This window comes from Rhinopithecus roxellana, chromosome 1, assembly GCF_007565055.1.
Source record: "Rhinopithecus roxellana isolate Shanxi Qingling chromosome 1, ASM756505v1, whole genome shotgun sequence".
NCBI lineage: Eukaryota > Metazoa > Chordata > Mammalia > Primates > Cercopithecidae > Rhinopithecus > Rhinopithecus roxellana.
The window spans coordinates 128,016,941-128,042,246 of record NC_044549.1 but is presented as its reverse complement, the minus strand read 5'-3'; the positions used below and the strand labels follow the sequence as shown (position 1 = coordinate 128,042,246).

Genomic DNA, 25,306 nt, shown 5'->3' with positions numbered 1-25,306 from the left:
GTCATAACAAGTTAATATTTTTATTAATTTTAAATTAATGTCATCGACCTACAGACAAAGCATGGGGATTCAATTATGATTTCTGAACAGAATGTAAATATTTTCAACCTCAACAATGTAAATATCAAAGTGAAGTTCACAGAAACCAGAAGGTAAAAGTAGGAAAAGAGATAGAAGCAAGGGTCAGGGAAAAAAGTCAAGAGACATTAGTGAAAATTGACAGAATTTAAAACGAATAGTTTGCAATTTTTTTTTTTTTTTTTTTGAGACAGAGTCTCGCTCTGTCACCCAGGCTGGAGTGCAGTGGCCAGATCTCAGCTCACTGCAAGCTCCCCCTCCCAGGTTTACGCCATTCTCCTGCTTTAGCCTCCCGAGTAGCTGGGACTACAGGCGCCCGCCACCTCGCCCGGCTAGTTTTTTTGTATTTTTTAGTAGAGATGGGGTTTCACCATGTTAGCCAGGATGGTCTCGATCTCCTGACCTCGTGATCCGCCCGTCTCGGCCTCCCAAAGTGCTGGGATTACAGGCTTGAGCCACCGCGCCCAGCCTAAAACGAATAGTTTAAGGACAGAATCTAAATGTATAAAAGTAACCAATGGAAAGAAAACCAATGATACAACCGAAGTTATGGTAAAAAAAAAGAAAAGGAGAAATGGGGTGGTATCAATTAGCTGAATCCTTATTAATCATAATAAACAATAAGTAGACAATGCCTACAGTTGATAAATTAAGAATTAGCAATATACAGAAATATATATGAAACCAAAATAACTAATGAAAGAAAAGGTGCCTGTAATCCCAGCACTTTAGGAGGCAGAGGCAGGCAGATCATTTGAGTCCTGGAGTTTGAGACCAGTAGTGAGACCTCATCTGTACAAAAAAAACCCAGAAAAATTAGCTAGGTGTGGTGGTGCATGCCTGTATTTCCAGCTACTTCAGAGGCTGAGGCTGTACAAAAAAAACCCAGAAAAATTAGCTAGGTGTGGTGGTGCATGCCTGTATTTCCAGCTACTTCAGAGGCTGAGGCAGGAGAATCAGTTGAGCCCAGAAGGTGGAAGCTACAGTCAGCCAACAGAGTGAGAGGAGCTCCAAAAAAAAAAAAAAAAAAAAAAAAAAAGGAAAAAGAAAGGAAGGGAAGGAAGGGAGTGAGGGAGGGAAAGAGAGGGGTGGGAAGGGGAGGAGGAAGTGGAGGAGGAGAGAGGGAGGGAGAGGAGGAGAAGGATAAAATGTTACAAGTGGTTGTTACTAGGAATTGGGAGAAGAGAAGTGGGTAATGGCACTGAAGCTTTTTATTATGTCTTTCAGCATTCTCTGATTGTTCGTAAACCATCAACAGATCTGAGTATGTAGACTAAAAGGGAATATTTGGTGAAGAGATCTTTTTTCACTATGTACACTTGCTATGGACATGTTCATGCCTGCTGCCTGGCAGGCATCATTCATTAAGTAGGCCCCTGTTGCCAGGGAAACCAGCTCTTCACTGATACCAAAGATAATGCAGAGGCCTGCTGCTCACCAAGCAACCTTCCTCATGAGCTATGACCTCACCTTCCTGAACTGTCTCTTGCCCCTGTGTGATACTGTCCTGCTGCACGAAGCTTACACTTGCTCTCTCTCACTTCCTTCTTAGTCACCTGTGATGCTGGCTAAGGGAGCTAGGCCAGTCAGCAGTGACCTGTTGCCCTTGGTTTATTATAAGCAACCTGTTCACAAGAAATGATCTTCTGTTGTTTTATAAATTATATGCATCACAGCACAAGAATAACATCAAAACCACATTAGTTTTTTCATACTTTCCTTATTGACCCCAGGGGAAGAGGGGAGAGCAGGGAGAGGACTTTCTCTTTTTGTAAATACTAATTTTGTTGAGGTATAAAGAACATATAGTAAGTTCACAGACCTTAAGTATACAGTTTGATGAGTTTTGGCAAATATATATACCTGTGGAACCAACATCCCAGTCAAGATATAAATACTTACATCAGCTGGGCGCGGTGGCTCATAACTATAATCCTAGCACTTTTGGAGGCCAAGGCAGGCAGATCATGAGGTCAGGAGATCGAGACCATCCTGGCTGTCTACCAAAAAAACAAAAAATTAACTGGGAGTGGCGGTAGGCACCTGTAATCACAGCTACTTGGGAGGCTTAGGCAGGAAAATCGCTTGAACTCGGGAGACAGAGGTTGCATTGAGCTGAGATAGCCCCACTGCACTCCAGCTTGGGCAACAGAGTGAGACTCCGTCTCACAAAAAAAAAAAAAAAAAAAAAAAAAATACATCGACCCAGAAAGTTCCTTCTGTCAGTAGCACTTCACGCCCCCATGCACCCAACCCTTGGTCTCCCTGCCTTCCCATCTCCACTCCCACCCCTCACTGCTCTGATTCTATCACCATTGTTTAGATTCTTCTGCTGTTGATCTTCATAAAACCAGTATATTTCCTTTTGTGTCTGGTTTATTTTCCTCAGAATAATGTTTTTAACATTTATCCATATTGTTATGTGTCCAGATTAGTACTCTATTGTATGGATAGAGCCTATTTTGTTTACACATTTCCTGTTGAGAGACATTTCATTTGTTCCCAGTTTTGGGTTATAATGAATAAAGCTGCTATGAACATTCTTGAACGATGAACATTTTTGTGGACATATGTTTTTATTTTTTTGTGTAAATACCTAGGAGTGAAATTATTCGGGTATGGTATAGGTTTATGCTTAACTTTATAGAGTACTTAAACTTGATTCTTTTATCTAAAATTGTGATAAATACACATAACATAAAATGGACCATCTTAACTGTTTTTAACTGTACAGTGCAGTGGTATTAAGCACATTCACATTGTTGCACAACCATCACCACCATCCATCTGCAGAACTCTTTTTATCTTGCAAAACTGGAACACTGAACCAGGTGTGGTGGTTCATGACTGTAATCTCCTTTGAGAGACTGAAGCAGGAGGATCGCTTCAGCCCAGGAGTTTGAGACCAGCTGGGACAATATAGTGAGACACTGTCTCTATAAAAATAAAATAAAAATAGACCAGGCGCGGTGGCTCATGCCTGTAATCCCACACTTTGGGAGGCCAAGGCGGGCAGACTACCTGAGCTTAGGCGTTCAAGATCAGCCTGCCCAACATGGTGAAACCCCGTCTCTACTAAAAATACAAAAAATTAGCTGGGCATGGTGGCGTTTGCCTGTAGTCCCAGCTATTCTGGGGGCTGCAGCAGGAGAATCGTTTGAACCTGGGAGGCAGAGGTTGCAGTGAGCTGAGATCGTGCCACTGTACTATAGCCTGGGCGACAGAGTGAGACTCTGTCTCAAAATAAATAAATAACATAAAATAAAAATAGCCAAGTATGGTGATTGATATACATCTGTAGTCCCAGCTACTCAGGAGGATAAGGTGGGAGGGTGGCTTGAGCCCAGGAGTTCAAGCCTGCAGTGAGCTGTGAGCATGCCATTGTACTCTCCCTGGGTGACAAAGCAAGGCCCTATCTCAAAAAAACAAAAACAAACAAACAAAACAGAAAAAAACCCAAAACTGGAACTCTGTTTCTATTAAACAGTAATCTGTCATTGAGTGGTGCTAAGCGTAAACAATGTTTTTAACAAAAGAAAAAGTAAAAAGTAAATTTTGAAAAAAAGAATTAAAAAAAAAAAAAACTCCATTACCCCTCCCCCAGCCCCTGGCAACCACTGTTCTACTTTCTCTCTGAATTTCACTACTGTACATAACCTTATGTAAGTGGAATCAAACAGTATTTGTCTTTTTGTGACTGACTTATTTCACTTAGGATAGTGCCCTCAGCTTTAAAAGTCGGGCGCGGTGGCTCAAGCCTGTAATCCCAGCACTTTGGGAGGCCGAGACGGGCGGATCACGAGGTCAGGAGATCGAGACCATCCTGGCTAACACGGTGAAACCCCGTCTCTACTAAAAAATACAAAAAAAAACTAGCCGGGCGAGGTGGCGGGCGCCTGTAGTCCCAGCTACTCCGGAGGCTGAGGCAGGAGAATGGCGTAAACCCGGGAGGCGGAGCTTGCAGTGAGCCGAGATCCGGCCACTGCACTCCAGCCCGGGCTAGAGCGAGACTCCGTCTCAAAAAAAAAAAAAAAAGGAAAGACATTTTGATACATGCTACAACATTAATATTCCGTTATATGTACATACCAAATTTTATTAATGATTTCATCTGTCAATGAACATTCGGGTTGCTTCCACCTTTTGTCTATTGTGAATAATGCTGCCGTGAACATGTTTAAGTCCTTGCTTTCACTTTTTTGTGTATACACCCAGAAGTTGAAATGCTGGATTATATTTATATGCAATTCTATTTTTAATATGAGTCACTGCCATACTGTTTTCTATAGTGGCTGCACCGTTTTACGTTCCCACTAAGAGAACATGAGTGTTCCAGTTCCACCATATCCTCACCAACACTTATTTTCCATTTTGTTGGTGGTAGCCATCCTACTGGATGTAAACTTGATTCATTTTTCCAACCTTTTTAATATGGAATTTTCAAACACACAGAAAAGATGAGAGATCTCCAGGTACCCACTACAAGCTTTAATAATGATTAACATTTGGTAGCAGGTGGACAAAGATATACCTTCTCTATAGCAGCTATAAGATCAGGGACAAACAGAGATCTATTTGGAACTGCCAACTAAGAATGGTGTTTTGTAGGCTGCCTGATTAATAAGGTTAGATAACTAATGGCCAGTCCTTCAGCCTGTGCTCAAGGGATGGGATAACAGTAAAGCATAGTTGGTGAAGGAGCAGCAGAGAAAGGTCACAATCAATAGGCCATAAGAGACCCCTCACTATCACTTACCATTCAGACCATTCGCTACATATTCTTTTTTTTTTCTTTTTTTTTTGAGATGGAGTCTCGCTCTGTCGCCCAGGCTGGAGTGCAGTGGCCGGATCTCAGCTCACTGCAAGCTCCTCCTCCCGGGTTTACGCCATTCTCCCGCCTCAGCCTCCCGAGTAGCTGGGACTACAGGCGCCCGCCACCTCGCCCGGCTAGTTTTTTGTATTTTTTAGTAGAGACGGGGTTTCACCGTGTTAGCCAGGATGGTCTCAATCTCCTGACCTCGTGATCCGCCCGTCTCGGCCTCCCAAAGTGCTGGGATTACAGGCTTGAGCCACCGTGCCTGGCCTCACTTCATATTCTTACAAGTTATTTTCCTTTCATAAAAGAAAGCTGAGGTTTTTATTTGTGTTTGTGGTGCATGTGATCCATGAGAGGGGACTCAACCAGATGCTATGTGTAAGTAGTACTTAATCCGACAGTATTAGTGGGCTGGCGGGCTTTCCTGGTTACATGGGAACCCTAGAAACCCAAGCCAGGCACAAAAGCCAAGACTGAATTCTCCAGTAAGTCACCTGGTAGCCTCGACAAGCTGATGCTTAAAAAAAGAGCCAGTGACCATTAATAGGAAGCTCCTGAAATGAGTCCTCTGAACATCCGCAAGTATGATCGGCTACACCTGAGCTGAGACTTGCCTTTTTCCCTGCCAGGAAATCATGGGTTCAGAAATGGCAGGCACCACGTATATTAACTGTATTTCCTTATTTTCTGTCTTCTTGATGTTCTGGCATCAGATGCCTCATTGACCCAAGAGACTTCCCCTCCTAGGACTAGCTAATTCCTAGAAATATCAAACCACTCCCCTGTAAGCATGCCATTCCTATGCAAACCAACCAATCTCTAAACCATACTCTAAACCACTTCCTTTACCTGGCAAGATCTTCCACACCGGGGGGCAATGTTCCTCTATTCTAATCATTCCCGGGGCTAGATACCAGATAGTTACCTGGTTACATCCTAATAAACCCATCATAAGTTGAAAATATCATAAGCCAAAAGTAAATTTAATCAGGTGTGGTGGCACATGCCTGTAGTCCCAGCTACTTGGGAGGCTGAGACAGAAGTATCACTTGAGGCTGTGGGGCACTATGATCATGCCTGTGAATAGCCACTGCACCCCAGCCTAGGCAACATGGTGAGACCTCATAACTTAAAAAAAATTAAAAAACAAGCTCTTACCAGTCGAAGATAAGGCAATATAAGCAATAAGCACTAAAAAGAATAATGACTGAAAACCAAAATAAATAAAAAGATAAAAGTCCACAAGCTGATAAATAAAAGATTTTATTTAAAAGCCCACAAGTAAAAAAGAGGAGAGAGACACTAACTCCTAATTCTGAAAATCAGTAATTAAAGGTTAATAAGCCTTCAACAATTTATTTTTCTTTTCTGAGACAGCATCTTGTTCTGTCACTCAGGCTGGAGTACAGTGGCACAATCACAGCTCACTGCACCCTTGAACTCCTGGGCTTAAGCAATCCTCCTGCCCCAGCCTCCTAAGTGGCTTAGAATACAGGTGTGTGCTTCCACATTTTGCTGATTTTAAATTTTTTGTAGAGATGGGGTCTCACTATATTGCCCAGGCTGGTCTCCAACTCCTGGGCTCAAGCAGTCCTCCCACCTAGGCCTCCCAAGTAGCCAGGGCCATAGGTGTGCACCACCATGCCCAGCTAATTTTCTTTTTTTCTATTTTGTAGAGATGGGGTCTCACCACGTTGCCTAGGCTGCTCTCCAACTCCTGGGCTCAGACAATCCTCCTGCCTTGGCCTCCCAGGTATGAGCCACAATGCCTGGCCAATAATTTTTTAATGAAGGCTCCCTGGGGCCCGGCACTGGTTTGGGCACTGGAGATTCAGCAGTAAAGTAAAATAAATTTCCTCATTGATCTTGTCAGTGACTCCTTTGCATGCTTGCTTCACACTATATTTCAAGGTAACAAAATAGTTGCAGTTGATGAGAAAAAGTTCCATCTTACAGAAAACTTTCAGCTAATAAATGTAGAGGGAATGATAAAGTTAGAAAAATAACTATATTTTAAGTCCTAATGAAACAACAGACCCAGACAACAATGACCAATAGATGAAAAATATCAGGTGAAACACTCAAATGGAACCTGTCAATGGCAAGATTGGGCTATAACCCTGAAACCACCGACCAATCTCGGCATTACTAAAACAGGGCTGACCAGATAGTCTGTGATCCTGATGTAAAGCAAAAAGAAGTACATAGCACCACCCTTTCAGTAGCCAAAAGAGTTAAATCTGAATCTAATCAAGCCTTTAGAATTACCTTCATGATTGGATGAAATATGGAGAGCAGAGGAACAGAGTCAACAGCACAAAAAGGAAGAAAACAGATAAATCTAGAGAGTGCCACATTCTGCAAAACTGAGTTGGTTTCTTCATCAAGACAATGGCATGGAAAAAAATGAGAAGTAGGCAAAGGGACTCCTCTGGATTGAATGAAATTTAAGAGACACAGTAGCCAAGTATGACGTGTGGACCTTGTTTGGATCTAGATTTGAAGAAATTGATTGTAAAAAGTCATTTTTGAAGACAAATAGTGAAATCTGAATATGGGTTAGACATTAGTTTTTGCCAAAGAATTATTATTAGGTGGGATAATGGTACTGTAATTAGGTAAGATTGGAATTATTTCTTTAAATTATATTGTTTTTAGAGATAAAAATAAGACCTTCAGTGCTGAAGAAGGGCACAGTGGCACATGGCACAGCACAGCATCTACATCATCAGTCAAATAAGAATTTAAGGCAGCTGTCAGGCTCAAGTCCAGCGAGCGACGCGTGGCTGGGAGGCAGGAGAAAACGCGGTGCCCTGGAGATAGTCCCCGGCAAGGCGGGCTGATGTTGTCTGGTGCTCTGGCTCCCCACTGCTTCCGTATCCGTGATTATTTGTACTTTCAAGTGCTGAGTCCTGGACACATTCGATACAGCTTCACAGCCACACCTGCCAAGGACTTCCGTGGTATCTTTCACACAAGGTATGAGCAGATTCACCTTGTCCCCGCTGAACCTCCAGAGGCCTGCAGGGAACTCAGCAATGGTTTCTTCATGCAGGACCAGATCGCTCTGGTGAGGAGTGCTCCCTCCTCTCCAAGACTCGGCGGTCCAGGAGCATGGCGGGCGGGCCGTGATCATTTCTGACAACGCGGTTGACAATGACAGCTTCTACGTGGAGATGATCCAGGACAGTACCCAGCGCACAGCTGACATCCCCGCCCTCTTCCTTGTCAACAGAGAGGGCTACATGATCCGCCGCTCCCTGGAACAGCATGCGCTGCCACGGGCCATCATTTCTATCCCAATGTCACCAGTATCCCCACCTTTGAGCTGTTGTAACCGCTCTGGTCCTTCTGGTAGAAGAGTTTGTCCCACATTCCAGCCATAAGTGACTCTGAGATGGGAAGGGGAAACCCAGGAATTTTGCTGTTTGGAATTTGGGGATAGCATCTGGGGACAAGTGGAGCCAGGTAAAGGAAAAGGGTTTGGGCATTGCTAGGCTGAAAGAGGGAAACCACACCACTGGCTTTCCCTTCCCCAGGGCCCCCAAGGGTGTCTCAGAAGAGGCAAGAGACAGGCCCCAGGGCTTCTGGCTAGAGCCTGAAACAAAAGGCGCTGAAGGCAGGTGGCCTGAGAGCCATCTGTGACCTGTCACATCTCATCTGGCTCCAGCCTCCCCTACCCCGGGTCCCTGCACAGTGACCTTCACAGCAGTTGTCGGAGTGTTTTAAAGAGCTGGTGTTCGGGGACTCAATAAACCCTCACTGACTTTTTAGCAATAAAAAATAAAAATAAAAATAATTCAAGGCAATAAAAGGCATAATATAGGCTTTAGAAATTTATTTTATATTTATAACGGGTTTTATGTACAATAAAGATACATTAGTTATTAAACAAGTTATAAAAACACTCAATTCAAGGATATGGAAAAATAATCTAATAAAAAATAACAAAATAGGAAAAATTAATTTTAAAAAGCAGAAGTCAATGAAATAGAAAATAATAATACTGATATATAGGCTGGGTGTGGTGGCTCATGCCTGTAATCCCAGCACTTTGGGAGGCCAAGGCAGGAGGACTGCTTGAGCCTAGGAGTTGGAGACCAGCCCAGGCAATATAGGAAGACCCCATCTCTATAAAAAATTTAAAATCAGGCAGACACGGAGGTGTGCGCCTGTAGACCCAGCTGTGGGGGAGGATCACTTGAGCCCAGGATCTTGAAACTGCAGTGTGCCATGTTTGCACCACTGCACTCCAGCCTGGGTGATAGAGGGAGACCCTGTCAGGAAGGAAAGAAGAGAAGAAGGAAGGAAATAATAATAATAATAATAATAATAATAATAATAATATATAAATGCAGGAACAAATTCTTTGAAAAAGACAAAAATAATCTGTGGTGAGCCTAATTAAGAAAAAGAGAAAGCCCATGAGAGAGGGAGCATAACCTGAGATACAGAGAAAAAAATGCTAAAAATAACTCAATACATTTGAAAACCATAATGAAAAACTCCCTAGGAAAATTTGTTAAAATTGAAATTAATTCAATATGCGTAAGATAGAAGACATGTAAAAGTTGTCAAAGAACTACCTAAAGTGAAGCTGGGTGTGGTGGCTGACACCTGTAATCCCAGCACTTTGGGAGGTTGGGAGCGAGAGGATCATTTGAGCTCAGGAGTTCAAGACCAGCCTGGGCAACATGGCGAAAATTCCGTCACCACACACACACACAAAAAAACATTAAAATTAGCAGGGTGTGGTGGTGTGTGCCTGTGGTTCCAGCTACTTAGGAGGCTGAGGTGAGTGGATCACTTGAGCCTGGAGGTCAAGGCTGCATGAGTTGTGATTATGCCACTGCATAAGCCTGGGTGACAGAGCGAGACCCTGTCTCAAAAAAACTAACACAAAACAAACTGAAAAAAAAAAGTGGCACCATTCTCATTCTTTCTTTCTTTAAAAAAGATTTTAATGATGTATAATAGGTGTACACAGATTTGGAGTACATGTGATTACAAAGTTCAAATTGGGATATCCATCACCTCAAATATTTGTCTTTTCTTTATGCTAGAAACATCCAAGCTATTCTCTTCTAGCTACTTTGAAATGTACAAGATTACTGTAAACTATCAAACACTAGGTCATATTTCTTCTATAAAACCATATATTTGTATCAGTTGATCAACTTCTCTTCCTCCCCTCCTCCTGATACCTTTCCTGGCCTCTGGTAACCGTAAATCTACTCTCTATCTTCATGAGATCCAAATTCTTAGTTTCTACATATAAGTAAGAGCATGTGATATTTGTCTTTCTGTGCTTGGCTTATTTAGTTTAGCACGGTGACCTTTAGTTCCATCCATGTTGCTACAAATGACAGGATTTCATTTTTTATGGCTGAATAATATTGTATTTTGTACATCTACCATATTCACATTTTCTTTCTTTTCTTTTCTTTTCTTTTTGAGAGAGAGTCTCGCTCTGTCACCCAGGCTGGAGTGTAGTGGTGCCATCTAGGCTCACTGCAAGCTCTGCCTCCTGGGTTCACACCATTCTGCCTCAGCCTCCTGAATAGCTGGGACTACAGGCAACTGCCACAACACCTGGCTAATTTTTTTCTTTTTGTATTTTTCGTAGAGACAGGGTTTCACCATGTTAGCCAGGATGGTCTCAATCTCCTGACCTCGTGATCTGCCCACCTTGGCCTCCCAAACTGCTGGGATTACAAGCATGAGCCACCGTGCCTGGCCCACATCCACATTTTCTTTACCTATTCATCCATTGATGAGCACTTTGATTCCATATATGAGCTATTGTGAGTAATGCTGCAACAAACATGAGAGTGCAGATAACTCTTTGGTATACTGATTTTCTTTCTTTTGGATATACACTCAGTAGTGGAATTGCTGGATCATGTGGTAGTTCTAGTGTTAGTTTTTTGAAGAAACTCCATACTGTCCTCCATAGTGACTGTACTAATTTACATTCCCACCAACAGTGTACAAGGGTTCCCCTTTCTTCACATCCTCACCAGCATCTGTTACTGCCTGGTGTTTTGATAAAAGCCATTTTAACTGGGGTAAGCTGACCTCTCATTGTAGTTTTGATTTGCATTTATCTAACGAGTAGTGATGCTGAGCACTTCAGGTACCTGTTGGCCATCTGTATGTCTTCTTTTGAGAACTGTCTATTCAGATCTTTTGTCCATTTTTAAAACAGCATTTTTTTTTCTATTTGTTTGAGCTCCTTGTATATTCCGGTCACTAATTTCTTGTTAGATGGGTAGTTTGCAAATATTTTCTCCTATTCTGTGGGTTGTCTCTTTAGTTTGATTGTTTCCTTTGCTGTGCTGCTTTTTAGCTTGATGTAAGCCCACTTGTCTACTTTCACTTTGGTTGCCTGTGCCGTTGAGGTCTTACACAAAAAAACTGCCCAGACCACTGTCCTGAAGCATATCTCCAGTTTCTTCTAATAGTTTCACAGTTTCACATTAGACTTAGGTCTTTTTTGTTTTTTGTTTTGAGATGCAATCTCACCCTGTTGCCCAGGCTGGAGTCCAGTGGCGTGATCTCGGCTCACTGCAACCTTGGCCTGTGTGGTTCAAGCAATTCTCCTGCCTCAGCCTCCTGGGTAGCTGGGACTACAGGCGCACGCCATCATGCCCAGCTAATTTTCTGTATTTTCAATAGAGATGGGATTTCACCATGCCGGCCAGGCTGGTCTCAAACTCCTGACCTCGTGATCTGCCTGCCTCAGCGTCCCGAAGTGCTGGGATTACAGGTGTGAGCCACTGTGCCTGGCCCAGACTTAGGTCTTTAATCCATGTTGACGTTTTTTTGTTTTTTGTTTTTTTTGGTATGGTGAGAGTTTACTTCTTCTGCAGTTATCCAGTTTCCCAGTAACACTTATTGAAGAGACTGTCTTTTTCCCATTGTATATTCTTGGTACCTTTGTCAAAGATGAGTTGGCTGGGTGGGTTTACATGAGTTCTCTATTCTGTTCCGTTGGTCTATGGGTCTATTTTTATGCCAGTACCATGCTAATTTGGTTAATATAGCTTTGCAGTAAATTTTGAAGTCAGATAGTGAAATGCCTTCAGTTTTATTCTTTTTGCTCAGGATTGTTTTGTCTATTGGGGTCTTTTCTAGTTCCGTATAAATTTCAGGATTTTTTTTTTCTATTTCTGTGAAGAATGTCATTGGTATTTTCATAGGGTTTGCATTGCATTGGTAAATTGCATTGAGTAGAATTGCCATTTTATTTGAGATGGGGTCTTCACTCTGTCATCCAGTCCAGAGTGCAATGGTGTGATCATGGCTCACTGTATGATCATCGTTCACTGTAGCCCTGACCTTCACTGGGCTCAAGTGATCCTCCCACTTCAGCCCCTCAAGTGGCTGGGACAGCACGTGCATATCACCACATCTAATTTAAAAAAATTTTTTTATAGAGACAGTCTCACTATGTTGCCCAGGCTACTCTGAAACTCCTGGGCTCAAGTGACCCTCCCACTTTGGCTTCCCAATGTGCTGGGATTACAGGTGCAAGCCATCTCATCCAGCTATTATTTTCACAGTAATTCTTCCAGTCAATGAACAGGGAATCTCTTTTGTGTGTGTGTGTCCTCTTCAACTTCTTTAATGCTTTATAGTTGTCCTTGTATAGATCTTTCACTTCTTTGGTTAAAATGATCCCAGATAATTAATACTCTCTGCAGCTATTATAAATGGGATGGCATTTTTTCCCCAAATTGTTCTCTTTTGGTGTAAATGTTATTGTTTTTTGTATCTTACAATTTTACTAAATTTATTCATCAGTTCTATTTTTTTTGGTGAAGTCTTTAGGTTTTTCTAAATATAATATCATGTCATCTGTGAACAAGTCTAATTTGACTTCTTCCTTTTCCATTTTTCTTTTTTTGAGATGGAGTCTTGCTCTGTCACCCAGGCTGGAGTATGGTGGTGCCATCTCGGTTTACTGCAACCTCTGCCTCCTGGATTCAAGTGATTCTCCTGACTCAGCCTCAGGAGTAGCCAGGATTACAGGCACCCGCCACCATACCTGGCTAACTTTTGTATTTTTAGTACAGATGGGGTTTCACCATGATGGCCAGGCTGGTCTTGAACTCCTGACTTCAGGTGATCCACCTGCCTCGGCCTCCCAAAGTGCTGGCGTTACATGCGTGAGACACGGTGCCTGGCCCTTCCTTTTCCATTTTGGTGCCCTTATTTTTCTTCCCTAACTGCTCTGGCCAGTCCCATTCCTTTCAAATGTTTATTTATTTATTTTTTTTACATTTTTAAAATTTATTTTTATAGCAATAAGGGTCTTGCTCTGTCACCCAGGCTGGTCTCGAAACTCCTGGGCTTAAGTGATCCTCTCACCTCAGCCTCCTGAGTGGCTGGGATTGAAGACATGCACCACTGTGCCCAGCTAGTTCCATTATTTTCAGATAAATTTTTTCAAATCCTCTAGAAACAAGTAATATTTGTGCTTTTTAAACAGTTCATAATACACACAAAATATAAAATGTTTCTAATATTTATTATGTATCTAACATATTGATAATCTCAAAGAATTCTAGATTCCTAAAGGATTTCTGTGTAAGCACTGAGAGATAACCTGTCTTAGCCATTGCTAGTCAGAACCAAAGAAAATACCATGAAGATTCTGAGGTCTTCCACCAAGAAAAGTTTCTTAAAAGAAATGGAGGTATGAAGGCAGTCAGGTAATGACAGCAATGACAGAATGAGAAAAGTACTGCAACAGGTCAAAAAACTGCTTTTTTTCCCTGGTTCTGCTACATAATTCAAGATAACTTTAACCACCTCTCTGGGGCCCAATTTCTTTACATTGCAAAGAAGTTGGAATAAATTATCTTTCCGTGGACCCTTTAATACTCAGTTCCACAAATTCGGACTCAGAGGGGTACAGTGAGAACTCCGATCATTGGGAGGCAATAAACTCACTGGATGGCTTTTAGTGAGATGACTTTTGGTGTGCCTGTCAGTTCAAATCCTCCTATAAAGTCTCCAACCTCAACTCATCACAACCACAGGGATGAGCTACATATTATGGATCCTTTTAGGAAAAAGTATCTTGCTAGTCACAACTATGTTCTCCCTTGAAGAAAAATGAGCAAGTGAAGCTACTCTTTAGAGAGAATGAAGCAGATGTGCAAAGGGATCACAGACAACCATCAGGGTAGGAAACACATCTTGCTTTACTGCTGAATCTCCAGTGCCTAGATCAGTGCCTTGGGCCTAGCAGGCTTTCATGAAATAATTATTGAATGACCACTGAATTTCATTCCCTCATGTGGCTTCCATGAGATACTTCTGTATTTCTCTAATCATTCCATTATTCGTCCCCCTTAAACTAGTGCAAGTTGCTTTCTTACAACCAGAAAGCTCTTCCAAATATACTATGATATTCTCCCCTTCATAACCACCACTTACTTCACTACAGGTATATGTCAGGCCTCAGGAAAGACAACACCAGACACTGGATCACATGTTCCCCGGTCACAAATATAGAATTGGCACATGAGATTAGGTCGGTTGGTCAGCGGCACTAGAGTAAAGGTGGTGACAGACACCAATGCAGTGCATAAAGGCTGGCCAGCAGGTGAAGTGATAAGAAAGCAGACACAGAGGAAAGTAGACAATGGTGGTTCTGAGACATCCCTGTATTTTCCTGCTATGGACTGAATGTTTGTGTCTCCCACATCCCCATTCATATGTTGAAATTCTAACCTCCAATGGTATTTCGAGGTGGGATCTTTCGCAGGCAACTAGTTCATAAATGTGGAGCTCTCATGTTAGGATTAGTACTCTTGATTGTGATGGTTTCATAGGTTTATGTCAAAACCAATAAAAATTTATGCTTTAAATACATGCAGTTTCTTGTACTTCAATTGTACATGAAAGTTGCTAAAAATGTGGAGAGTTCAGTTATTAACTGATTTTAGTTAGAACAACCAGTAATGTACCAATAATGGAACAACATTTAAGGAGGTCCCTTATGACTGTGCTATTTTGGACTTAATATCAGCACTTACTGATTTATTCCACTGTTTTCCCAACTCCCTTTGCCCTCTGCTCCCATAAAAGTGAACAATCATGAATGCCATAACCAAATTGGTAAACTCGGGCTGGGCACGGTGGCTCATGCCTGTAATCCCAGCACTTTGGGAAGCCAAGGCGGGTGGATCAGTTGAGGTCAGGAGTTTAAGACCAGCCTGGCCAACATGGTGAAACTCCATCTCTATAAAAATACAAAAAATCGGCCGGGCGCGGTGGCTCAAGCCTGTAATCCCAGCACTTTGGGAGGCCGAGACGGGCGGATCACGAGGTCAGGAGATCAAGACCATCCTGGCTAAGGCAGTGAAACCCCGTCTCTACTAAAAAAATACAAAAAAAATTAGTCGGGGGAGGTAGCGGTGCCTGTAGTCCCAGCTACTCGGGAGGCTGGGGCAGGAGAATGGCGTGAACCCGGGAGGCGGAGCTTGCAGTGAGCTGAGATCTGGCCACTGCACTCCAGCCCGGGCGACAGAGCAAGACTCCGTCTCAAAAAAAAAAAAAAAAAAATCAGCCGGGCATGGTGGTGTGCGTCTGTAGCCCCACCTACTTGGGAGGCTGAAGTGGAAGAATCCCTTGAACCCAGGAGGCGGAGGTTTCAGTGAGTCAAGATCACGACACTGAACTCCAGCCTGGGTGACAGAGCAAGACAAAAAAAAAAAAAAAAAAAAAAAAAAAAATTGGTAAACTCTTAATTCAGAGTTAGTAGAACTAGGATGCAAGATCTTACATGTTCCTCAAATTTGTCAAAGTTTTGCATTTTAATCTCTAAATCCCTTCCAGGAGTTAAACATCAGTATAAACTGGGGTAACTGATTTTAACATAAACCAGTGTTACAGTTTATGTCAAAACCATCTACTTAGATTACCATCTCTTTTAAGGACCAGGCCACATAATTAATTTTGATTCCCAAGTTTACAAGCACCATGTCTAGTACAGAGGAGAGTGAGAAGGAACAGGGAAAGGGATAAAGGATACGAAGTAAGAGAGAGTAGGAAGAAAAAGGGTATGTGTGCAGAGTATGTGTGGGTACTGATTATGCAGGGTCTTGTAGGCCATGATAGACATTGGACTTTAGTCTGATTGTAATACAAAGCCATTGGTGATTTTGAACACACAAGTGGCATGGTCTGATTTATATGTATATACACACACATACACATACATTTTGTTTTGAGATGGAGCCTTGCTCTGTCACCCAGGCTGGAATGCAGTGGCATGATCTCAGCTCACTGCAACCTCCAACTCCTGGGTTTGAGGGATCCTCCTGTCGCAGCCTCCTGAGTAGCTGGGATTACAGGCACACGCCACCACACCTGGCTAATTTTTTTATTTTTAGTACAGGTGGGGTTTCACCATGTTGGCCAGGTTGGTCTCGAACTACTGACCCCAGGTGACGCACTTGCTTCGGCCTCACAAAGTGCTGGGATTACAGGTGTGAGCCACTGCACCTGGCCTAATTTGTATTTTAAAATAAGGATGACTCTGAACTACTGTGTAGAGAATAAATTACACGAGGAAAATATACAAGCAGGGTATATACCAAAGAGTATGCCAAGAATGGGTGCACATGTTCACTGAAAGACAGGGTGATAACTTTCATAGTAACTTTATTCATAATGACCACAAGCTGGAGACAACCTAAATTTCTATCAACAGTAGAATGGGTAAGTTGTGATGTAGTCACACAATGGACTACTACACAGAAGTAAAACATGAACTGCTACTACATATAACTTATCTCTCACAGATACAATGTTGAACATGACACGGAAGAGTGTATATAATTATTTCACTTACTGTAAAGTTTTAAAACAGGCAAAGCTAATCAGTGGTGATAAAAGGGGTTGGTTGGGGGGGCCTGGGGAACATAAGCATGCCTACTGAAGTGCTAGAAATATTCTACATTTTGACCTGGGTGGTGCATTCAAGGCATATATAAAAATCCACTGAGGTGTACACTTAATATCTGTACACTTTAAAATTTTATCTTAATAACAAGTTAAAAATATATTGGAAGCAAGCATATAAATGAAGAAGTGGTGGTGTCTTCCAAATATTTCTGGTTTTTCTCCCAGGTATATGTAAGGACCACACTCTTCCTAGAACTTTAATGTGGCTATGTGATTTGCTTTGGACAATGAAAGTGCTTTGAGAGTCCTTAAGTGATTTGCCATACTCTCTTTTTTCATTTCCCAGTTAGCAGCCACACTCCTGATGGTATCTGCTTTGTCAGCCTGAGACCCAGAATGAAGGCAACTTAGAGCACAAATTGGTGAACTTTGTAAAGGGTCACAGAATAAATATTTTAGGTTTTGTGAGATGCACACACACTCTGTCGCAACTACTCAACTCTGCCATTGTAGAACAAAAGTAGCCACAGATATAAATAAATGGACAAGGCTATATTCCAGTAAAACTTTATTTAGACAAATAAGGAGCTAGACAGATTTTGCCCGTGGGCCATAGTTTGATCATGGCCAACCTATGATCTAAACCAAAGACCCTAGGCAAGTTGCAATAGAAAAGTTGTGTGAGACAGTAAGATTTTGCCTTTGTTATCCAATGGCAAGCTAGCCCATGCTGACACAGAAATTGGTCCCTTGTTTTTTAAAATGCTAAAATACTGAACACTGGCTTAATGGTTAGCTGGAAGGCATTCAGGAAATTGCTATCAGAAGAAGGAAGAAATAATTTACACAAGAGTAATTTATATTATGGAAAGGTGAAACTGCCCCTTGAGATAACCTGAAAGGCAGATCATCTTACCCTTTACTAAAGAAAAAGACAGAAAAACAAAATATTTTGTAGTTGCTGTCTACTGCACTTGACAAAATGTACAGAAAAGAGATGAACTCAGAACAGATGGGTCAGTTTGCAGCCAGAAATGAAAAGGAATACAGAATTGACAAATTCAAGTAGTTACTGGGTAGGATGAGGCAATATTTTAGTAAAAAGATAAAAATGAGAAATCTTTTTTGTTTTCTTTTTCAGACAGAGTCTGGCTCTGTTGTCCAGGCTGGAGTGCAGTGGCACAATCTCGGCTCACTGCAAGCTCTACCTCCCGGGTTCATGCCATTCTCCTGTCTCAGTCTCCCGAGTAGCTGAGGCTACAGGCACCCGCCACCACGCCTGGCTAATTTTTTGTATTTTTAGTAGAGACGGGGTTTCACTCTGTTAGCCAGGATGGTCTCGATCTCCTGACCTCATGATCCGCCCGCCTTGGCCTCCCAGTGCTGGGTACAGACGTGAGCCACCGCACCCGGTGAGAAATCTTTTAAAAAACAAATAAAAAGAGAAATCCTTTAGCCAAAAGGTTGATTAAAAGCCAGTTTTGCAGCCAGGTGCAGAGGCTCACACTTGTAACACCAACATTTTGGGAGCCCGAGGCGGGCAGACTGCTTGAGTCCAGGAGTTTGAGACTAGCCTGGGCAATATAGCAAGACCCTGTCTCCACATAAAAATACAAAAATTAGCTGGGTGTAGTCGCATATACCTGTAGTCCCAGCTACTTGTGAGGCTGCAGTGGGAGAACTGCTTGAGCCAGGAAGGCAGAGATTGCAGTGAGCTGAGATTGCACCACTGCACTCCAGCCTGGGTGACAAAGTGAGACCCTGCAGCAAGGACCAAATCACTGGATGACTATGACACCTACTGTTAAGATCTCTGAATGACTTAGTATGCCTCAGACTAAAAGTCCAACTAAGATTATACTAGTTAATCCCTTAAATTGGTCAGAATGGCTTAAGGAAATAGACTAAGGGTGTGGCTTTCCCACCCAAGCCTGAAAAGCCTCAGTTACCCAGAAATTAAGTTCACAGAGGCATGGGAACAAGAAGGCAAAGAAATACAACGAACTTTAGAAGTATACATTAACTAGATGTCACTTTTGGGTCATCTTCCTTTGGGTGATAAGGACATTCTGCAGGTATTAAAAACAAGTGAACTGAATATATAGTGACCAGAAGGGCTAAGTCAGTCTTCTATTTTGTTAAATTTACTTACTTTTAAATCCCAGAAGAGCCAAAAATCATCTGTAAAGGAAAGTAGCAAGTAAATAGTATGCCTTTTTCTCCTAGTGTTGATGCCTACAAAAGGAAAAATGATTATTAACTCTTAGGCGGCATTATCTTTTTCCAATACTAAACGTAACATTTTAATCACTTAAGTATTGTTTTAGTTCACTAAATAGTTGTCCAATCTTTTCCCTCTATATGTAGGTTCCTTTGGAAATTAAAAAAATATATATATACACACACATATATATATATGAGACTGTTCACAAAGGGCAAAAAAAAATAAGATTCTATACATGGATATACAAACTTAGTATTACATAGTGGATTTGGTGTGTATATCTGGTTGTGAATCCTGAGTTTACTACCTACTGTGTTTACCACAGAAAACCGCAAATTGTTTAACATTCACATAGTAAATATTTGAGTCACATGCTAAGCGCTACACTCAATTCTGGGAATACAATAATGAGGTCCCTAGTTACAAAGAACTTATCTTCATTTTTCAATTAGTAATATGAGAATAAAAGTTACCCAATGGACAGTCTAAGGCAGAATGACTGTGAAGGTCAAATAAGACTGTGAGAGAGCTTCAAAAATTGTAAAACACTACACAAATATTTGTTTGTCCACACATTTATTGAAATGCCAGGCATTGTGCTAAGCACTAGAGATATAACAGTGAACAAGGCTTATATGGTCCCTGCCCTTACAAAGCTTACAGTCTAGCAGTGATCAATAAGCAGTAACAATAAAGTGTGCCAAGTGTATGTTTGGGAAAGAACAGGATGTATAAGGAATGGAGAGTAAGGGCACCTAATCTAGAGGGCATCAATGAAGGTTTCCTAGATGAAGTGGCATACTGAGACCTTAAAGATGAAGATAAACTTGTATAGTACCCTAAGAGCAATGGTGAAAGCAGTTCAGTGATATGCTCAGTAAGTCTTTTGGAGCAATTTAGTTGTAGTGTAGAAAGGAATAAAAATAAAAACAGGGAAACTAATAAGGAGGCTGTTGCTATAATTAGGTAGGTTAATGGCCTGAATTAAAGTGGTAGCATTGGAGAATTGGGAAAAAGGACAAATGAATGGTTGGTAGTGGTAATGCCATTTAGTGAAAGAGGAAACATGAGAGGAGAAGCAGGATTTGGGGGCAAGATCAATGACATGTAGTGCCTGAGACAGCAAAGAGGATTTGTTAGCAATTAGATATATCAATTAGGGAAGGTGTAGAAAGGAGATAATGAATCTAAGAGTCATTTGCATATAAGTGGTAACGAAACCATGGAAGGAAATAAGATCAGCTAGCGAGATGACATAGAATAAGGCAGTCTAAAACACATTTTTAAAAAAATACGAAGAACAGATACTTAAGGGAAGAGGTGCCTGCAAAGACTAAGACAGCATACCCGGAGATGGTATCTTCTCAAAGCTAAAGTAATCAAGTGTTCAAGTGTTTCAAGGAGGGTAAGACTATTAACAAGGACTTAGTGAGCATAGTAGAGCAATTTGAGTAGCAATACGGGAGACTGAGAATACAAATTTGTCAAGAAAACTAGTAGGAATGAGCTATAGGGCAGTAACTGGTAAGGACATATTTATTTATTTATTTATTTATTTTTGAGACGGAGTCTCGCTCCGTACCCCAGGCTGAAGTGCAGTGGCACAATCTTGGCTCACTGTAACTTCCGCCTCCCGGGTTCAAGCGATTCTCCTGCCTCAGCCTCCTGAGTAGCTGGGATTACAGGCGCACACCACCACGCCCAGCTAATTTTTTTTTTTGTATTTTCAGTAGACATGGGGTTTCACCATGTTGGCCAGGCTGGTCTCGAACTCCTGACCTTGTGATCCCCCCACCTCAGCCTCCCAAAGTGCTGTGATTACAGGCGTGAGCCACCGCGCCCGGCCGAGTATCATTTTTTTTTAAAAGGTACTTATTTTAACTATATTCACTGCTACAACAGGACCAGTAACAACCGTGTTTATAAAAACAAAAACAAAAAAAAACTGCCATGCAGTTTCAGAATTACTTAATACTTAATACAGAAAACACTAAAATACACCTTTTTTTTCTTTTCCTTTTTTTTTTTTTTTTTTTTTACAAACAAGACTAGCTTATAGCAAATTCTCTATAGCTAAGGGTCAATTTAAAATCCTTGGCTTATATCTCCCCCTCACTCAATGACTATACGATGCAAACTAATTTTATTAACACCTTAAGCAAAACATAGTAGAATTTCACAAAATGTACAAGATTTCAGTATTTAAGGAACTGGTGTTAGAAAGCAGAAGTGGCTTTCAGGTCTTCCAATCTTTCTCTCAAGTAATAAAGCTCTGCTGTGAATATTCAAAGCTATTGGGAAATTACCTGCAGATTTTTTTTTTTCCGATTTCCCACTACGTTGTTTTTCTAGATATGTAAGCTTACTCTATTAACCAAAATCTCAGCTTGAGCATTCTTGATAAGTACCTAATCGATATACAACTTTTTTCCTGTCTTAAATATGTATAACAGGACAGAGCCCTTAAATCTGATTCAATTATTAATTCCTGATTTACAGGTGGTATTGTGAGCTAACAGAACTTATGAATGCCTTTATTGCACTTTACCAGCCAAATTTAGAAGGTTGGAATTAGTCTCTCCTATGTAGTATTCTGTCAGTTTGTCCACCTTGCACTTTTAATTTTGCTTCTAGTGGTTAAGTGCCCTATCCCTTGAAATAATCTACATTTTGGGAGGGATAATTCTTCATTGTGCCAGGCTGTCCCATGCACTGCAGGGCATGAATGTCTTTAGGCTTAAATGCCAACAGAAGCCCCGAGTAAATATGACAACCAAAAAAGTGTCCCTACACATTTCTCAGCATACTCTGGAAGGACAGGTTACTGCTTCTAGTTGAAAGCCACTGGCACAACTTTGGTTTTCAGGCTCTCATGGCATTTATTTTAATAGCCCAGACATCAATTCCATCTAAATTCTTAAGTCGTAGCCTGGTTCCTTGAATTTGCTGGAAGGTGTTTCAATAGTTAAGACAGGACTTTGGAACAAGAATTTTTAAACTGTATAATACTTGAGAGGATCTATGAATATAAGTTGGGTCCTGTTTATAATTAGTTTTACATTGCAAACTTTAAGATTGCCTTTTCACGGTTAACAGAGGTTTAGAAACTACCGTTTTGGCACAAAGCATTTTATCTTAATAGAAATACAGAATTACTGAAATCTGTGAATAAGACTGCTTTTAAATATTTCTACTTGTGTGCTATCTTAAATGTAGAACGTGTCCGACAGTTCCAAATTTTAGAATAAATCCATTTCTAGCATCTAAAAAAATCTGATACTGTATCAGTTTAAAACAAAGTTTTTACTTTAAGCAGGATTTTTTAAAATACAGCAGCAACATCCACGCAGATAAGACAAAAAAGCTGAAATATCTCACACCTCCTAATCCCGGAGTGCAAAAATCTTTTTTCCTCATCCTTTCTGATAGGGCCAAACTTGTGTCTACAGTAAAACAAAAAAAATAATTACTAACTGGTAACCATTAAGATTCTATACTTACCATAGTCCTTTAATAGGCAAGCTGATAAAATGGCCCCCAGTTATAAAAAAAAAAAATCCAAGGAAAACCCCCAATAATTAGTCTTATCTCCAAATTGCAGGAAATCTCCTATATCAGCAACTTAAAAGTAATTCTAATGACTTCCTCTCTCAGTAATGTCGGTATCACTGAGGTGGGTGATGGGGAGGGAAGAGGGAAGAAATTTGTCAATATTACCTTCGGACTCAGAAATGTTTAAAAAAAAAGTCTCAAACATTTTGATAGTTAGACAAAACACCTCCACTGTATGTATGGTCTTCCTTTTCAGAAACTTATGAACTTGCTATGTGAGTTTCCGCAAATTGGTTCAAAAGCACATTTAAAGAGTTGATAATTTAAGACTATATGAATCAGAATTTTAACACTCCATTAAAACAAGAGCTGAAATTTTTGGCATATATCTTCAGAACACCTAAAAAACAGACTGCAAATTCAACTCACATTAATACTAAATCTCTTTAAAATTAACTATATCATAAAAGACAATGACTTTGTCATTAAACTAAGTTTTAAAAAAGGTGGTATTCTCATGTTTCAGTCCCATGCTGCCATTTGAGATGAAAAAAAAAGGCAACTGTCAGAATTTTAATTGTGATCAGTCTGGACGGCTGGTACTTGGTACTTTCTCACAATCCAAATTAGTAAACTTGAAAACTCAAACCGATTTTTGCTTTTAAAATTAAATTCTTGTTGAGTTTTTCAATCTTGTACTACAAAGTCTTATGGATTAGATTCATTTCTTTCTCTCACAAGATCATCCCAACCCGGCTCCATTTCAGTTGTGGCAACCCGAAACAGGGCTTGGAGATGCTCATCTGTCAATGGCTGACTCAAAGTGTGTTGGTTTCGTGTCAAATATGAAAAAGCCTTTTCGCAGATTTGGTTACTATCAAACAAGGATGCGACTTTACAGGCAACCCCTTTGATAATTGGGTAAGATTCAGCAGACAATCCAGCATAAAACTGCCCCAAGTCTTTGATTCTGTATTCATTCCAAAGATTGGTGTTTGCCTGAAGTTTTGTCAGCTCCACCCTCACTGAAATAGGTGCATATTCAGGTTTAAAGTTAAATGGATTTGAAAAAAGTTCCAAGTCCTTTTTAATGAACCTGAGGTCCTTAAAATGCCTCTCAAATTCTTTTTGTAGACGACAGATCACCATTTGATATCTATCAGGATCAAATATTTTTTGATCTTCCTTATTTTGCTGTTTTAGCTCATCAACAACTTCTCTGAGGGCAGGAAAGTCTGTTAGATTTTTTTCCTCAATATGTCTTTGAAATAAATTCAGCTTAACTTCGAAAGTACAAATATGGTCAAAGGCAGCAGCAGCAAAGACTTTACTAACTCGTAATTCTTCACTGAGTTCTCGAAGGTGTTCCATAATGTCCACCAAGAAGCCAAAGTCACAAAGCCATTGTTTGTCTGAGAAGTGGACTGTTGTTGCCCCTACTGAAACCAAGAAAGCTTCCATTTCTTTTCTTAGAGAGAATATTAGTTTTAAAGTTTTCCCTCTCCTAAGCCAATTGTTCAGACATCGTCCATTAACCCTTTCGCCATGCTCTGATTCAGATTCAGTTAGTAAAGTCTGAAATTCAGGTCGCCTAACGCCTCTGGTCTTAATCAAAACTATCCATTCGGATATGGTATTTATGATCTGATTAACATCTACATCATAGGAGCTCAACAGTTCCAAGTGAAGAAATCCTGAATAATGAATCACATTCCAACAGTTGGGGCTTACAGCCTTTTCTCTCATGTATGAGACGAGTCCTGAGTTCTCACCAATCATCCTCAAAGTATGGGTCGTAGTCAGTCCAACCATTCTCTGCAAGCTAAGCCCTGCTGTCTGCAGGGCCTCTAGGATTGCCGACATGAGCGCACCAACACTGAAATGATGAGTCAGGTTGATTATGGTCAGAAGATCTTCTTGCACCTCCAGCTCAGGGCCTACCCCGCGGATAAAGACCAGGAGGTAGTTCTCATAGGCCACAAAAGCCTGGTCGTCCAAGGCAAGAGAATAGGCTTTAAAGTCCCTGGCTCGGTTAAAAAGCTGGCTGCGTAGATTCCTGTCAATGCTCAGGATCCTCTGCCTTGTGATATCTGGAGATAAATCAATGCCTTGCAAGACGCTTACATGCTCGGGCAGTACCTCTCTCAGCAATACCTCCATACACTGGTATACAAAGTCCCCCTCACTCCAGCCGCGACCCTTCAAGGCCAAGAGGCGGCAGAGCCCGAGGCCTGCACGAGCAGCTCTCTCTTCAGGAGTGAGCGAAGCCACGGGCAAGTCGCCCTGACGCAGACGCTCCACCAGGGCCGCGCGCTCTCCGTCCGCCACATACCGCTCGTAGTATTCGTGCTCAGCCTCGTAGTGGCGCCTGACGTCGCGTTCGCGGGTAGCTACGATGAGGCGGCGACAGACCAGGCACAGGGCCCCGTCGCCCTCCGGAGGCTCCACCACCAAATACCGCTGGGTCCACTCGGGCCGGAAAACTAGAGCCTCGTCGACTTCCATCTTGCTTCTTTTGGGCGTCATCCACATTCTGCGGGAGGCCACAAGAGCAGGGCCAACGTTAGAAAGGCCGCAAGGGGAGAGGAGGAGCCTGAGAAGCGCCAAACCACCTCCTCCGCTCTGCGACAGATCACCTCAGCGGAGGCACACAAGCCCAGCTCCGGAATCTCTGCCCCTATTGGCTGGATATTTCGTATTCTCCGAGCTCCAAA

The 25,306-nt window shown here is 41.5% G+C and overlaps 1 protein-coding gene and 1 pseudogene across 6 annotated transcripts; one reads left to right on the top strand and one right to left on the bottom strand.

The window, feature by feature from the left end:
- LOC104672774 overlaps positions 1-8,252 on the top strand; it is a 31,339-nt pseudogene extending 23,087 nt beyond the window's left edge.
- Positions 1,139-25,280, bottom strand: EPM2AIP1 (EPM2A interacting protein 1). 6 transcript variants are annotated; one of them, XR_749438.2, is made up of 3 exons: positions 22,421-25,280; positions 18,969-19,051; positions 1,139-2,078 (listed from the first exon to the last, which is right to left on the bottom strand). XR_749438.2 is itself a non-coding variant. In XM_010376618.2 (1 exon), exon 1 carries the CDS (start codon positions 25,122-25,124, stop codon positions 23,301-23,303), a length of 1,824 nt encoding a protein of 607 aa, XP_010374920.1. In that variant the 5' UTR covers positions 25,125-25,235; the 3' UTR covers positions 20,906-23,300. The 6 variants fall into 6 exon arrangements, 1 of the variants encoding a protein (XP_010374920.1); XR_004057358.1 differs by having other exon boundaries at positions 22,542-25,280; XR_004057356.1 differs by lacking the exon at positions 1,139-2,078 and having other exon boundaries at positions 18,160-18,997.
- Positions 25,281-25,306: the final 26 nt, after the last annotated feature.